At 53.6% G+C, this 14,712-nt stretch overlaps 1 protein-coding gene across 1 annotated transcript; it reads right to left on the bottom strand.

The window, feature by feature from the left end:
• Positions 1 to 1,130: 1,130 nt before the first annotated feature.
• Positions 1,131 to 4,953, bottom strand: FEZF2 (FEZ family zinc finger 2). Its single transcript, XM_081159512.1, has 5 exons — positions 4,750 to 4,953; positions 3,507 to 4,384; positions 3,034 to 3,168; positions 2,702 to 2,834; positions 1,131 to 1,809 (listed from the first exon to the last, which is right to left on the bottom strand). Exons 2-5 carry the CDS (start codon positions 4,329 to 4,331, stop codon positions 1,550 to 1,552), a joined length of 1,353 nt encoding a protein of 450 aa, XP_081015638.1. The 5' UTR covers positions 4,332 to 4,384; positions 4,750 to 4,953; the 3' UTR covers positions 1,131 to 1,549.
• Between the last annotated feature and the right edge of the window lie 9,759 nt (positions 4,954 to 14,712).

Below are 14,712 nucleotides of genomic sequence, written 5' to 3'. Positions count from 1 at the left end.
AACCAGACAAGTCGCGTCCAGGGTTCCTCGGGGATTTCCTTTCTCATTAGCCATCTTTCCCTCCAAAGAGCCTCCACCTGCCGGGGGGCGCGCGTCGGATCCGCGCCAGCCTCCGCCACGCGAGGCCTCGCCACGGCCGGAGCCGCGGAGCGCGCCCCGGGCCGGGCCGCAGGGCCTCGCCGCGCGGGGAGCGTTGCTGCAGAAGGCGTGGGCTGAATCTCCGCGCGGACATTAAGGGGGGGGCGGGGGGGACGCCGAGCCAGTACTCGGCGCTCCTTTGATTACCCAGATTCGGATCACACGGGGCGGCGGCGGCCGGCCCCCTCCTGGGAATGATTAGATGATTAATGTAATGCTGTTTGAAGGGTCTCTGTTTTCTCTCTTAATTTGGGTCATTACTTAGGAAGCAGGCGTGAGATCATTTCGTCAGCGTGCTCGGCGGCGGCGATGGCTGCTCAAGACGTGGGCTAAGCGCGGGGTGACCGGCGTGCGGGAGGCGGCGGCTGCGAGCTGCGGGAGCCCGGGGGCGCCCTCCGGCGGCTGGGCGCCCGGCGCGCCGAGTCCGGCCCCAGATCAGCGGCGCGCACCCGGGAGCCGCGGAGCTCAGGCGGGGCTGGGGACCCTCGGCCTCCAGGGACGCCTGGGAGGAACGGCGGCCCGGTTAGGTCGCCCAGAGAAGGGTACAGTCCAGAAGCTCCCCGGCTGGGCAGTGCCCCGGCCATTTACACCCCCCCACCCCGCTCGAGGAGGCTCTTTGCTCCAGGACGCACCCCAAACTTGCTCCCCAACATCCGGCCACTTTCGACCTTTTTAAAAAATATTCTCACCCAAACAAGGCAACACCCAGAATTCCAAGCGTCGGAACAGTCACCAAATACAAAAATCTCTCCACCTGGAGGCCGCAGGAGGCCTTTTCGCCCAAGCTTGGGGTTGGGGGGCCAGGGTGGGGTGGGGAGGTGTCTTAATGCGCAAGCGCCTTAGGAACGCGGGTTTGGCCTCCCCGTGGTCCCCGCGTCCCAGAGGAAGTCACATACGGGCAGGGAAATGCAATAAAGGTCTATCTCCTCCTCTGTCCCCGGCGTTGCTGAGCTGACCTCCCGGCGAGGGGAGAGGGGGTGGGAAAGGAAACTCGCACAAGGATTCTGTTTATTGAGTTATATATGTATATATTCCGCGCTCGCACGTACAGGAGCATTTACACGGCTGCAGAAAGATGGCTGGGGCCCGCGCGCTTCCCGGGCGTTCAGGTGACAGGCTGGGGCTAAAATCCCCATCCGAAGAGAAGCCGAGGCCTGGAACGAAGCACGTTTCGGCGCCCTGGGTTTAAATAAGTTTCCCGCATATACAAAGGTGGGAGCCACTCGTTTGCTGCCAGTCATCGAGGAAACGTTTAGCTTTCCAAAAATACGCTGGTTTCGATAAATAGATTTTAGCCTCTCTGCTATAGCTTTTTTTTTTTTTTTCCCCCTCTTAATTTTAGAAATAAGTTTAGACGTGTGATCTGTTTGGGGGCTGGATAGGGCCGAATGGGAGGGCGAGGCAGGAGCTCTCAGCTCTGCACTGTCCGAGCCAGGTCCTTTGTGGAGGGGGCGGCGGGGGCCACGCTGTCGTGGAGTTTGCGCACGTGCTTCTTTAAGTCAAAGTTTCTGCAAAACCCTTTGCCGCAAGTGGCGCACGTGAAGGGCTTCTTGTCGTTGTGGGTGTGCATGTGGAAGGTCAGGTTGTACACCTGGTGGAAGGCCTTGTTGCAGATGGTGCATTTGTACTGCTTCTCGCCGCTGTGGGTCAGCTTATGGTTCTTGTAGTTCCCTACAAAAGACCAAACACAAAAACGTAGGGGGGATGAAGTGGAACGGGGAGGGTGGAGTCGGGGCCTCCCGGGGTTGGCCCAGGTGCCCGCGGAAAGAAGGCGACGCTTGGCTAAGCGGGCGCGACCTCTGCCAGAGAGGAAGCTGTCAAACTTCGTCTGCGTCAAGCCCGGGGCGCCCACCCCAGGCCGGGCGGCCGAGTCCCGCGTCCCGGCCCCGCGCCCCTGCCCCGCCGGGTCCTGAAGCCCGCCCGGCGACCCTCCCGCTCTGCTCGGCCGGCTTGGAAACTCGTGAGAAGCCCAGAGACACATCGGGTCCCACTCTCGGCTGCTACTTCGCTCCAAGAAGTTCTCACGAACTCGGGCTTTGTCCCTCATTCCCCCCCCCCGCCCCTTCTCAATTAAAAAATTACTCCCTCTGGTCCCCCAATTACCACCTGGAGATCCCACAAAGCTTTGGAAAATCCAAGAAGGGCGGGGTTGGGGGTGCTGGGGACAGTAGCTGCTCCGGGAGTCTTAAGTTGTTCGCAGGTGGTGGATTTTGCCTAGATTTTTTTTTTTTTTTTCATTAGAAAGGGGAGTTCCGGCTACAAAGGGAAGCGTTTTCTATAGGGCAATACTCTCTCTCCGACTTTCTTTCCCCCGTCCCTGCCTTCCTTACTTGCCACTTCCCAAATTCGGAGTCTCTCCGTGCAGCCAACCTGAATCCAGCGAGGTCTGCTAACGGGCCGGAGAGCTTCTACCCAAACCCTGCACAACCCGATTCTAAAGAAATGCTGCGCCCGAGCCTGCAGGTCTCACGTTCCCTCTCTCCGGATCTTTTTGCCTTCCCGCTAGCCGTGACCCACCAAATCCCCAGGTGAGATGAGTGGAGGGCCTCGCCCGGAACCTTACCTTTTTGGTGAAAGCCTTTGCCGCAGAATTCGCAGACGAAGGGCTTGTAGCCCGCGTGGATGCGGATGTGCGTGTTGAGCGTGGAGCTGCGGTTGAAGGCTTTGCCGCACTGGTTGCATTTATGAGGCTTTTCCTGTGGAGAGGGGCGCACACACAGTGAGGCTGGGCGCCCGGCAGGAAAAGGCCACCTCGGGGGTACCTTGAAGGAGCACCTTGAAGGGACACGGGCTCTCCGGGAGGGGCACGGGGAACCCTTGGCCATCCTCTCCCCAACGACTTAGCTCAGGTGCGGGGTGTTGCGCGCAGGCCAGGCTGGACCCGGGGCCACGTACCTGGGTGTGGATAATTTTGTGTCTGCAGAGCGTGCTGGCCTGGCGGAAGCCCTTGCCGCAGACTTTGCACACGAACGGTCTGGCTCCGGTGTGGACCGGCATGTGGCGGGTGAGGTTATAGTGAGCGTTAAACACCTAAGGAAGGACACGAGGGGGGCCTTGTGCTGTGTCCGTCGGAGAGTCAAGCATCAGCCCGGGGAGGCCACAGCTTACCTTGCCCAAGCAACACGCCCCCCGCCCCCACCAGAGCCCTTTTCACTTTGCAAAGGGCTTCCGGACCCTCTGCTCACGCCGGTTCTGCTTGGCCAGTGACTACGGCATCCCCATTTTACAGAACAAGAAACTGAGGCCCCTGATTTGAGTAGACAGCTACTGAGGACCTCCTAAACCTGAGAAAGGGGAGTGCCAGGCAGCCCCAAGAAAGCGGCCACCGCTGCTCTCCCCTCCCCGACCCCACGGGCCCCAGGCCTCACCTTGCCGCACACCTCGCAGGTGAAGTTCTTGGGCTTGCCGTCCGACGAGGCGCCGGGCAGCTTGCCGTGACCCTTGACGCCGCCGCGCTCGGCGCTCAGGGCCGAGTTCTCCTTGAGCACCTGCTCCAGGGGCGCGGGCAAGCGCTCCTTATGCGCGTAGGGGGCCGCATGGGGGAACTTGTCCGCGGCCAGGCCAGCCAACTTGGCGTTCTCCAGCAAAAAGAGCTTGGGGTGCGCAGCCAGGGAGGTGGGGCCCTGTGCGTTGAGGAGGCCGGACGGGAAGAGGTGGCCGCCTAGGAGCTCCGAGGGAGGGTATGCGGCGGAGTCCAGGTAGTTGAAGTAGTAGAGCGAGCCGCTGGCCGGCAGCCCCACCGCGTGGTTGATGACCTGCGGCTTGATGACCCTGCCGGCGGGCAGCGCCGAGGGCGCCAGGCCCAGCTCGGCCTTGCAGCACACGCCACAGTTGGTTTTGCACAGGCCGCTGGCGCCGCACACCGAGGCCCCCCCGCCGCCGCCGCCGCCCGCCCGGAGGCTGCTTTTCCAGAGCTCGGAGTAACTGAGCAGCGTCTTGGACGGCACGTCGTAGCCTAGGGGCTGGAGGGGGATCATGCAGGGCAACGGCGAGCAGAGGTTGAGCAGTTTCTTGCCCTGGCCGCCGTCGGCCTCCAGGGCCCCGGGCCGGGGCTCAAAGGGCACACGGGGCTCCGACGTCTTAGCCATGATGCGCTCGATGGAGAAGGCCAGCGTCTTGGAAGTGGCCGGCGACCCTCCGGCTCGCGGACAGGCCGGGGGCACCATGGTCTCCAGGGAAGCCGAGCTCGCCATGGCGCGCCGAGCCGTGCGGGACGGGGCCGGGGCGCAGCCTCTCCCCTCTAAGTCTGCATTCCGGGAAAGGCAAGGAGGGAAACCGCAGTTTAATAAGCACCTTGTCAGGTCCAGGTCACCCATTTGCATTCAAATGAACGGGGGCAGAACAAAGTGCACCCAAGGGTACCAAATTCCGGCCCCTTAAGGCGGCGCGCGGAGGAACCCACCAGCCCCCGGCCCCGGGACTTTGAACGGGGGAGAAGGGGGAGGGTTTACAAAGGAAAAAGAAAGAGAGAGAAAGAGGGAAAGAAAGGAAAGAGCCTCGAATGAACCCCCCTGGGCCGTTCGCTAGACCCCGGGCTCGGGCGCGCGTGCTGGGCGCCGGACAGCGAAGGGGCCAAGTTAAAGGGGAGCCGGAGAGGCGCGGAGCGTTTACCTCCTTCCCCCACCGCCGAGGAGACGCCTTCTGAGCCATGCAGCCCGTTTCCTCTGTCACATTTTGATGGCAAACATCTTCCCCTCCGCGTGAGATCACTGTCTTTTACATTCAGCTGACATCACATGAAGTCACTTCAAGTGGCAGGACTCGGGCGGCGGCGCGGCTCCGGCGGCGGCCCCTGTGCTCCCCGCGCCCGCGGCCGCCGCCGCCCCGCAAACTTTAAAAGGAGGCAACTGGCGCCCGCGCTCCCCTTGGGAAAGTGCGAGCGGTTCGCGAATCGGGAAGGAGGGAAGAGAGGGGAGGGGGAGGGGGAGGAATCGTGATGGTTTTGCCGGTGGAAAAAAAAAAAAAAAAAAGGAAGGGGGGGGGAGCCCAAACCCAGGCAGAGTTCCGTGCGTGATTCACAACTTTGGGGGCCTATAGGTTTGGAGGACGCGGGGAGGGCAGAGGGTCCCGGACTCGCCGTCCCCAAGGGCCCCTGGGTGTCCGTCTAGGAGCCGAAGTGTCCCTTAGCCCTCTGCAGCCGAGCTGGGCATCGTGCTAATAAACTGCCACTTACCCACGGAGCCGGCGCCAGCCCCGAACACGCGCAAATGATAATTACCTCATTAGGATGTGGCGCATGGACGCGGGCGCCGCGTTTGGAGGGGGAACTTGTTAATGGGGAAATATTAATTTATGCAAAAACAACGAGCTTGCCTCGGCTGGCGTCGGAGGTCGGGAGAGAGCTCCCGCCGCCTAAGGACGACCCCGCAGCGTCGGGGCGAGCGAGGCCGCGCGCGCGGAGCCCGGCCCCGCGACCGGCCGGTGCGCCCCCCCTCTCCGGCCCGCTCCCTGCCTTCGGCGGCGGGCGGCTGCCGGGCCAGCTGGAGGACTGTCTGGGATCCTGATCAATCAGAATCGCTGATCTGTGATCGGGTGTCTGCGGCGAAGCCCGGCTCTGCGGCCGGTTTAGGGCTGCGCGCGGCGAGGGTTCCAAGCGCCGCTCTCCCCGCGGATGGGCACTTGCTGTTTGTATAATTGAGAAGGTCCAACCTCCACCTGTTTAAGGAGCAGATTGAAACAGCAGAACCTCCCCTGGATCCTATTAAAACGTTTTTCCTCCTAAGGCCATTCAGTCGAACCAATTTTCCGAAGTGATTCATAGAGCTGAATTCTGCCAAGGCAGCTCTTTCACTTTTAGCCACTAAAGCACCGCGTGGAACCGGGTTTTGTGTTTTTCTAAAATAAAGAGAAGGATTATCAGAGGGGAGAGGGAGGGGGCTTGGAGGGGGGCGGGAGAGACTTAGTGTGGCCAGAGGTACAAGCAGAGGGAAGAAAAGGCCCTTTTCTAGACAGGCCCCAACTAAGTTCGGAGGAATTCAGCGTTTTGTGCCTGGCGCACAAAAGCAGCGCGCTCCGAGCTCGGTTTGGAGGGGCTGAATTCATCTGTTTGCAGACCATTCCACCTGCGTATCACAACAAACTGCTCAAAGACGCTCCAGCACTTTAAACAGGACGGGTGCTCTTGGCCACAACAAAAGTGGTCGAGGCTGAGGGTGCTTATGTGGCGGGGGGAGGGCTAGCAAGAGAGCCAGGGAGAGAATTAGATTTAGGAAAGGGGGTGTGTGTGCCTGTTTTTTTTTGGTTGTTGTTGTTGTTTTAAACTTTGGATGGTTTTGTTTGTGGAACAATTATATCTTGCTAGCCGGCTTTTTGCAAGACCACCAGCTTTGTAGCCGCAACCAGAGTTTAAGAGGATTACGGTGGGTATAATATGAGCAAACAGGGTTGAAGGTTTGATAGTGAATTCCATCCCCAAAGACACACGACTTTGTGGAGCTCAAGAAATTGTTGGTGGACACAACCCCTCTCTCCCTTTTCACTCAAGAACAGGTCTGGAGGAGCCGAGTATTCCATCCCAGGCCTCTGCTGCAAAACACCGCAGGGAAGCCACCAGGGAAACGGACAAAGAAACGTTTAGTTTTAAATTCAGGCAGATCACTCCTTTTTCCCTGCAGAACTTCTCTTTCCTGCCCACTCATCCTCTGAGTGTATTTTCAGACAGGATATCGAATCGATATGGTAGGTAAGGCAAAGGAAAAGTGTACTTGGAAAGCAAGGAGGAGGACCGAAGAAAGGTCTCCAAGGGAAAGTGGCCCAGAGGGTGATTGGTGGGTTAAGATTCTCACCCTGCCAAGCTCAGAAAGTACCCCTAAGTTCAGCAGTCATGAGTCTGTTTCCCCCAAACCTCCTCCCCTTTCCGGATTTCAAAGCTAAAAAGAGGCTTGCTCCCCTGGAGGACATTTCCAGACAGCCCATGTAATTTAGATGTTCAGAGAGGCAGAACTCCAGACCCAGTACCCCCATCCCTACGTTAAGGTGAAAGCAAGAACACAGATGAAACCCTCCCCCCACACATACACCCCCACCGCCACCGCCACCAAACAAGGAACAAGCCAACAACTCACCCTGACATTGAAACAGTATCAGTACACACACCGGTCTCAAAACCTGAATTCCCGTGAGTCCCATTCAGCCACCAGCACTGTACCCCAACCCCCTTTCCAAACTGGGTGATTGTTGATCTCGGCAACAGCCTGAGAGAGCTGCTGGTTTGAACGCTCGGTGAAGCTGAAAGGCTTTCCAAGGCTTCCCAGGAACCTGCCTTGCCATCCCCAGCGCTTTCTGTAACTGCATAAGCCATCTCTCTCCCCGGCACCACAAAGGAGTGCTACCTCCACAGAAAGAAAACATTTGGGTAAAAACAAGTTGCCCCTAATGTGCCTCTCTTTCCAAATGTTGGGTGAATACACTGGCTTTTATGAAAGTATTTAATTAGCTTCCACAAACTTCTCTTCCCATGCCTGCAGATTATATTGAAGTGGAGGGTTGGAAACTATTTTACACCTTGCCACTCACATGTTAATTAATCTCTATCTAACCCTAATTGCAGTTTATTCAAGCACCGCTCAACAGCTCACCCACACAATAAACACTGATCCTACTTTTATACATATTACTTCACGTTAACACATTGAGTAATTAACTCCAGTACCAACTAATAGTGCAAACAAATATTTTCTGTAAACGAGATGATTTCAGGCAGAATAATAGAGGAGTAGGGAAACGTGGCGCTGGGAGCTGGGAGAGCTGAGATTTCACTTTCCTGCCCCCAACCTTCCAAATTCCTTCTCAATTGCAGTGCTGCCTTTTCCTTCCTTCCTTCCTTCCTTCCTTCCTTCCTTCCTTCCTTCCTTCCTTCCTTCCTTCCTTCCTTCCTTCCTTCCTTCCTTCCTTCCTTCCTTCCTTCCTTCCTTCCTTCCTTCCTGTTTTTTTGAGGCTGGGATGCTTTCTTTTTAAAAAAGAGGGACAGGTATAGGAATTAAAATTTGACAATTTTAGGGAGTTGAGGGAGGGGTTTGGTGAGAGAATGGGTAACTTTTCTACCTACACATTTTCAGTGAGGAAAAATATCCAAATAGCTCGGCATGAAGGGCAAGAGGAACGCCCAGGGATAAGATGTTTCAAGGAATGTGGGTCCATTCACGGAAAATAAAGTTTTCCCAAACCTCCCACTCTAAGAAGTCCTGTCCTTTACAGCAATGGTTTTCCCACACAAAGTGCACAGAGACCCTGGTGGCAGACCGATAGTCCCAGTCTCTCGCCCAACCCAGACCGGTATACAAGCCCCACTTTGGGGGTTCGGTGCCTCTAGGTTGACAGGCGGGTCAAGAGAGGCACCTGACCTGGAGGCCCCAGCCAGGCCCACTAGGCCTCAGCATCCCCTTTGCCCACACTTGGGACCGGATTCCGAGGCAAAGCTCCCCGCAATTTCGGGAAACCCAAGCCCTGGGCGGCCAGCCTCACTGGACAGTGTGGGCTACAGCCCATCGGGCTTGGCCTGCCAGGCCTGGACCCACCCTGGGGCTCTCCTCAGCCCTGAGGCCTCATCTCCGGGCCCTTCTCCTTCCCGGTGCACCAGCCATAACCCAGACGCTTTCGCCTGGGCCCATCTGGCCCACGCCCGGGCCCCAACGCTCTGGCTGCGGTGGGGAAACACTGCCAGGGTGAAGCCCGACGCCCCTCGGTGGCCTGGGCTCTTCCCACGCTGCAGAGCGGGGTGCCAAGGCCAGGCGCTTCTGCGGCTCCTCTGGGCCTGACCCAGACGGCGACCTCGGGGACCTGGGGCTGTGGGACGCCGCACCCTGGCCAAGCCGCTCGCATTGGGGAGCCAGGCTCAACCCCGAGGACTGGAGCTCAATGTTTTAATTGAAATCGCAGTTTAAGCACAGCTGGCGGCTGTCTACTGGTTTTGCAAGGGCTTCTCTTGTGGGAAGCATATTAAATATGACTTGCCCGGCCAGCCTCTCCTCCTGCCCCCTCCCTCTGGCGTTTTTATGGTCAGTAACCCAACACTGTAATGATGTCTTTTGTTTAAAATTTTTTTTTAATACCAGAAATCTCCCTCACTTTAGGAAAAATTACTTAGCAGACGCGTTGTCGGGTGTAGACCACCTCAGAGGAAAATCCCTTTCTTGAGCCAAAGCTCACACATTTGCATCAGTTCTGGGATCGCAGAGGGGACAGGCGCACATCTCCGTTCCAACAAGGTGTAATTCCAGCCCTGGTGACTTGTATTATGTTAATTAAAATGCTATCATTTTCTCTACTGATTATTAGATTGCAATACATAGTGCATCGTCCTGTGCCAACTTCCCAGGTGTGGAGCAGGGATGGGAGGCAGACAGCACACTTAAGGCTGCTGAGTTTGGGGAAACACCCACAGTGGAGATCTTCCAGCTTCTCTGTAACTCCTTTGGAAAACAACAACCAAAAAAACCCCAAATAAACAAACCTTATCGTTTAAGGAGTCTCCCTTCTTTACTTCTTTCTAAAGGGACATTTAGGATCTGATTTACATGGTGCCGCGCTTAACGGATGAAAATAGATTAACTCCTGAAGAAAAATTCTTCTGCGACCCCCTCCTCTCCCCCGCAGGAATCATTTTATTGAAAACATTCCGACCGGATTGCAGGAGGCGGGTTCGTCCCAGGCGCAAGGGGCCTCGGCCTTGGGTGCGCGCCCTTTGCAGGATTAGTGCATCCAAAAGACAAAGAGCCCCAGATACCCGGGCCAGGCCAGGCGAGGCTGGGCGCTCCCGGAGAGCTCCGGGGCTCCGGGGACCCGCCTGGAGCGCAGGAGCGCAGCCTCGGGCCTGGCCTCCAGGGACAGATGGGCTGGAGCCGTCTGCATCTGCCTGCGTCCTCGGGGAGGCTGGGCGCCCACAGCCAGGGTGGCCGAGCGCCCGTCCCGCCACACCCGGCGGCTGTTTTGCAACGCCAATTGCATTCGGGAACTGGTTAGTAAATCTCAATGCACGAACTCGGTTTCACCCTCGAACTGGAGAGCCGCCTGTAAGCCAAGGGCAGCCCGCTTTGCAGCCAACGAGGGGAGGGGGGTGGTGGTGCAAACCTATCAAGGTTTCCAGAATCCTCCCCACACACTCCGTGATCACTCAGAAGATGTTCACTGCGTCTTCGGAAATCTGGGCCGTGTGCGCGCTCCTAGGCCAGAGGGAGCTCCCTCTGGAAGGAGCAGATCTGCAGTCTCTACCCTGTAGGCCAGGTGTGCTCCCCTCTCTGCCTTGGATATGCATCTATAACCACACACATATTTAAAATATATTTGAATATATCATATAGATGCATATGTATGCATATTGTGTATATCTCTATGTGTCTATGTATATATAGCACTGCTATCGACAACCCTCCACTTGGAAATGCCATTTAATTAGGAATCTGACCCAATACTTGCGGGCAGCAATTTGCCAGCGGACGTGTCCTTTTGAGAAGGGCAGTGGGGAACGGCAGTTTCCTCGCGCAAACCCGTTTTCTTTGCTCCTGCCATGTGATTTTGTTGCGCAGCCCAAAGGAAACAATCGTTTATAAAGAACAATTGTGATATATTAAACATATATTATATACACATACACGTATATGAGTGCGTATCACATGTAATTAAAACACATGTAATAAAAGGCGTTTTGGTGAGTGATGGTTCCTGCCTCGTTCGGGTGCTGTGGATTTCTGGCTCCCTGAGAGGACGGCTTAGGATCGGCCACGTTATTTAACTTGGCAGCTAGTTAAACTCCGCGGTGGAGCCTGCCCGAAGGTATTAGCGTTAAGTGCTGAGAACTGGAGTTAAGGCGACAGGGAAAACCAGGGACTGGAAGGGGCAATGGGGTGAGAGGAACTGATTTCAGGTTCGCTGGAACTTCTGGAAGTTTGCCGGGCAGCTTTGTTATGACCTGGAGGGTGCATTGGATAAGAATCTGAAACGCTGGGATCGCTTTGCGAGTGAATCTCTCGGTTCGGTTCGGTTTGGTTTGGCTGTGAAAGAAACTTCCCAGGTGCGCATGCTAACGAAAAACTTTATTCCTGCTGAGGTTTCTTGAGCTCTCTTGTGTTCAGCGGAATCCCATCTTCTTCTCACCTGGGTAAAGACTTCTGTCTGCGTGGGTCACCCCAGGATTTTGTAGTTTGACTCAGGTAAAAACAAAATAGAAACTGCTGAGTAGAGCGCCGCCGGAATAGATCAGTCTCTGTCTCCATCCAGCCTTCTCCCTCACACACGGACCCTCCCTCTTTGCAGATTAAACTAGGCAGCGATCGGGAGGTGGTTACTTTATTACTGACGGCCTATTCCTTGCCAAACACAGTCTCAAGCTAAATACCCACTCCAGTCAGCTCTCACTTTGTCCTATGAAGTCAGTGTATATAATTGATATGCCCAATACTGAGATTTGAAAATTGAGGCTCTTGGAGGCTGGATAACATGTCCAAAGGTCACATAACTAGTAAGAGGTCATTTTCGGAACCTGTATTCCTCGACTGCTGGCAGACTGTAAATTGGGACAAGCGCTTTGGAAAATTGTTTGGCAGCATGTACTGAAATTGAAAACTTGCATTCCTTATGACCCAGCAATCCCACTCCTAACTAGTATATACCCGTCAGAAACGTGTTCTTATGTTCACCAAAAGACGTGTACTAGACTGTTCACGGCAGCAGTGTTTGTCAGTCTTAAATTAGAAATGGTCTGAATAACCATCAGGAGGGGAACCTGTAAATACACAGTGTTATGTTCGCAAAAGTAAACACTATCCATCAATAGGAAACAAACTACAGCTACACTAAACCACATCGATGAACCTCACCAACATAATATTGAGCAAAAGCAATCAGATCTAAAAGACTATATTGTGCATGATTCCATTTAAATAAAGTTCAGTAACAGGCAAAATTTGGGGGCATTAAGGGGGCTTTTGGGGTGCTGGTAAGGGTCTATTTCCTGATCTGGGTTCTGGTTTATGAATATCTTCAAGCTGTGTACACTTACAGCTTGAATATTTTTCTATGTATTTGTGATACTTCTATGTACCTGTTAAATACATTTATTTGTTCACATTCTATGCACCTATTATAAGATCTCTATATGTGTTAAATAACTGAACAATCAGCATGAATTTATCTGACTCGCCCCACCTCCCGCAGTCCCCAAAGAGATACTGCTCCTCACCTGTCTCTTGAATTTCTTTCTCTGAACCAGAAAACCACATCAGTTAATTGGCATTTTGTATAGACTTTTGAAAACAAGCTGCATCTAAGTTTCTAACATAATTGTCTTTGGAGCCTGGACCAGTTGATCCATTTTCTCAAGAAATGAGCTTAATCAGGGGAGCTCATGTGAAGCATTCATCTCACCTAAGACCTCAGCAGAGGGGTGGCAGCTTTGAACTTGAACCTGTACTCTTTGCCCAGGGCTCCAGGTGAGGAACCTCAGGCCAGGAACTGCTTCAAACTTTCCAGACACACAATCTGGCAGGGTGCCTTGGGAGGTAGAGGGTCTGGTTGAAGGCGGGATGGGGTGTAGGATGTTTGTAGGAACTGGCATTAATAGAAAGCCTTGGCAAGTCTTTAGAGCTCAACTCACTGGGTCTTGGCCCTAGACAAGACCAGGGGAAAAGAACAGGATCTTGGCTCTCTGGCAAGTGACCCAGTTAACAGAACTAACAGTTTTGCTTGGGGAGAGGGCAGGGAAGTTTATTTTAGCAGGAAAAAGCCTTGGGAACAGAAATCAGACCTAATACTTGACAATCCCTTTGTCAAATCCATGCTGAATTCTGCCGGTGGCAAATCTGACCTGAGCACTTTAAGAAAGATAAGAACCTAAAATTAAGCAATTAAGATGGGGACGAGGAGGTACGAGCTGGTGCTCTGATTTAGCTAGACTAAAAAGGTAAAAAAATCTCTTGTCTTGAAAGAGTGAGAGGAGAGTAGACCCAAGGTGATGTAATTCATTCATTTGAGACTTTCTATAGTGGGCACCATCTACATGCCAGGAATACAGTGCTTACTAGATAGCTACTATCCCTGCCCTCACGCAGCTTACATTCCTTCATGCAACACATAGGCATGCACAAATACCTTCTGCAAACCATGCACCAGAAATGAGGCACGGACGATGGACATGGCTGGGGTGGTCCACGGCTCTCAAAGAGGTCACAGTTAGAGGGAAAAAGTAAACAAACAAAAACATAGCCAAAAAACTCCCTGATAGTGAAGTTAAAACATTTTAAAAACTTCTCACTCTATCAGAGGCCACAGGCTGAGCTAATAAATAAAGGGTTTCTGGAGGCATATCCATAATGGGTGGGTAGATGACCCCTTTGGCAGCTAATTGCCTAGTGCTTTCATGAGGACTTGGGTCTCCCTGGAGCACAGCATTGCTCAAGATGTTATGGCACAACATGAAACTCCTTCCTGGGCTTTGTAGGGCTGAGTGTCTTTGAGGCTGAGTGGGTTCTGGAATCAGATCAAGTTAGAAGCCTGGGTCCTCAGTTAGCTGTGTGCACAGGCAGATCACTAAACCTTTCTGCAAACCCCAGTTGCCATCTTTGACAGCAGGTGGACATGGACTTCATCACAGGGTGGTGGGAGCTGAATGAGAAAATGCAGACAGAGCTCAGTACCGGTGACTGGCCAAAGGAAAGCCCTCAGAGAACGTTTGCTGTTGTTATTAAAATAACTCGTGTTATTCATAACTATGGTCCTTCAGTCTGATAGGGAGAAGGGGGAGAAGAGGGCAACAAACTTTTTTATTTTGCTTTTCACTTGTTTTTGTAAATAAAGTGATTATTTTTCTGATTTAAAAAGTAATTAATGGAGAAATTTTGGGAAAAGCAGAGAATTACAAAGGACACTATTAGAACTGTGCAAATTTCACTCCCCAGAAATCACAGACAATGCTTTGGCATAGATCTTTCTATGCATTTATAAGGTTGACATCATGTAGTATATACTCTTTTATAATCTGCTTTTCCACTTAATACAGCATGAATTTTTTCTCATGTTTTAAATATGCAACTAAGACACAATTTTAATGTCTCTGTAGTACTCCACTATATGGCTTTAATAAGCGTTAAATGGTCCTTTGTTAGATACTTAGGATTGTTCACAATTTTTTGCAATATCCCATTAGGAACATTCTCACACATAAATTTTGTGTGGGGGAGAACTGTCCAGAGACAGGGGAGGGCAGTGTCACATATTTTTGGGCATCCAGATGGTTCCAGCTTGCTTTAGATTTTGAATTTCCTTGAGAAACCTACCCACTCCCTGCTCTTCAGAAACACTACTGAGAAAAGGAGCTGCTGCCCCCTCCCCCCAATCCCATCTATGCCTTCTAGACCTTCTTGTTCCTTCCTGGGCAGGCTCACCCCTGGGTCCTGCATGTGGGTGCTCACCTGGAGCTGGAGGGCTAGACCTGTAGGAGGAGCCTCGAGCTAATGAAGCCAAGGCGGCCCATGCCTCTCCCAAATGGCTCCCAAAGGCCCTTGCTCTGGCCTTGGCAAGATGTTTCGCAAATGCAAGCTGGCAGGCCAGGCGGGGGCACTGCCGAGAACAGCTGAACCAGTT

This window comes from Miniopterus schreibersii, assembly GCF_964146895.1.
Source record: "Miniopterus schreibersii genome assembly, chromosome: 15".
In the NCBI taxonomy this organism is placed as follows: domain Eukaryota; kingdom Metazoa; phylum Chordata; class Mammalia; order Chiroptera; family Miniopteridae; genus Miniopterus; species Miniopterus schreibersii.
Note: the sequence above shows the minus strand (reverse complement) of the source record. Positions and strands in the feature narration are given on the sequence as shown.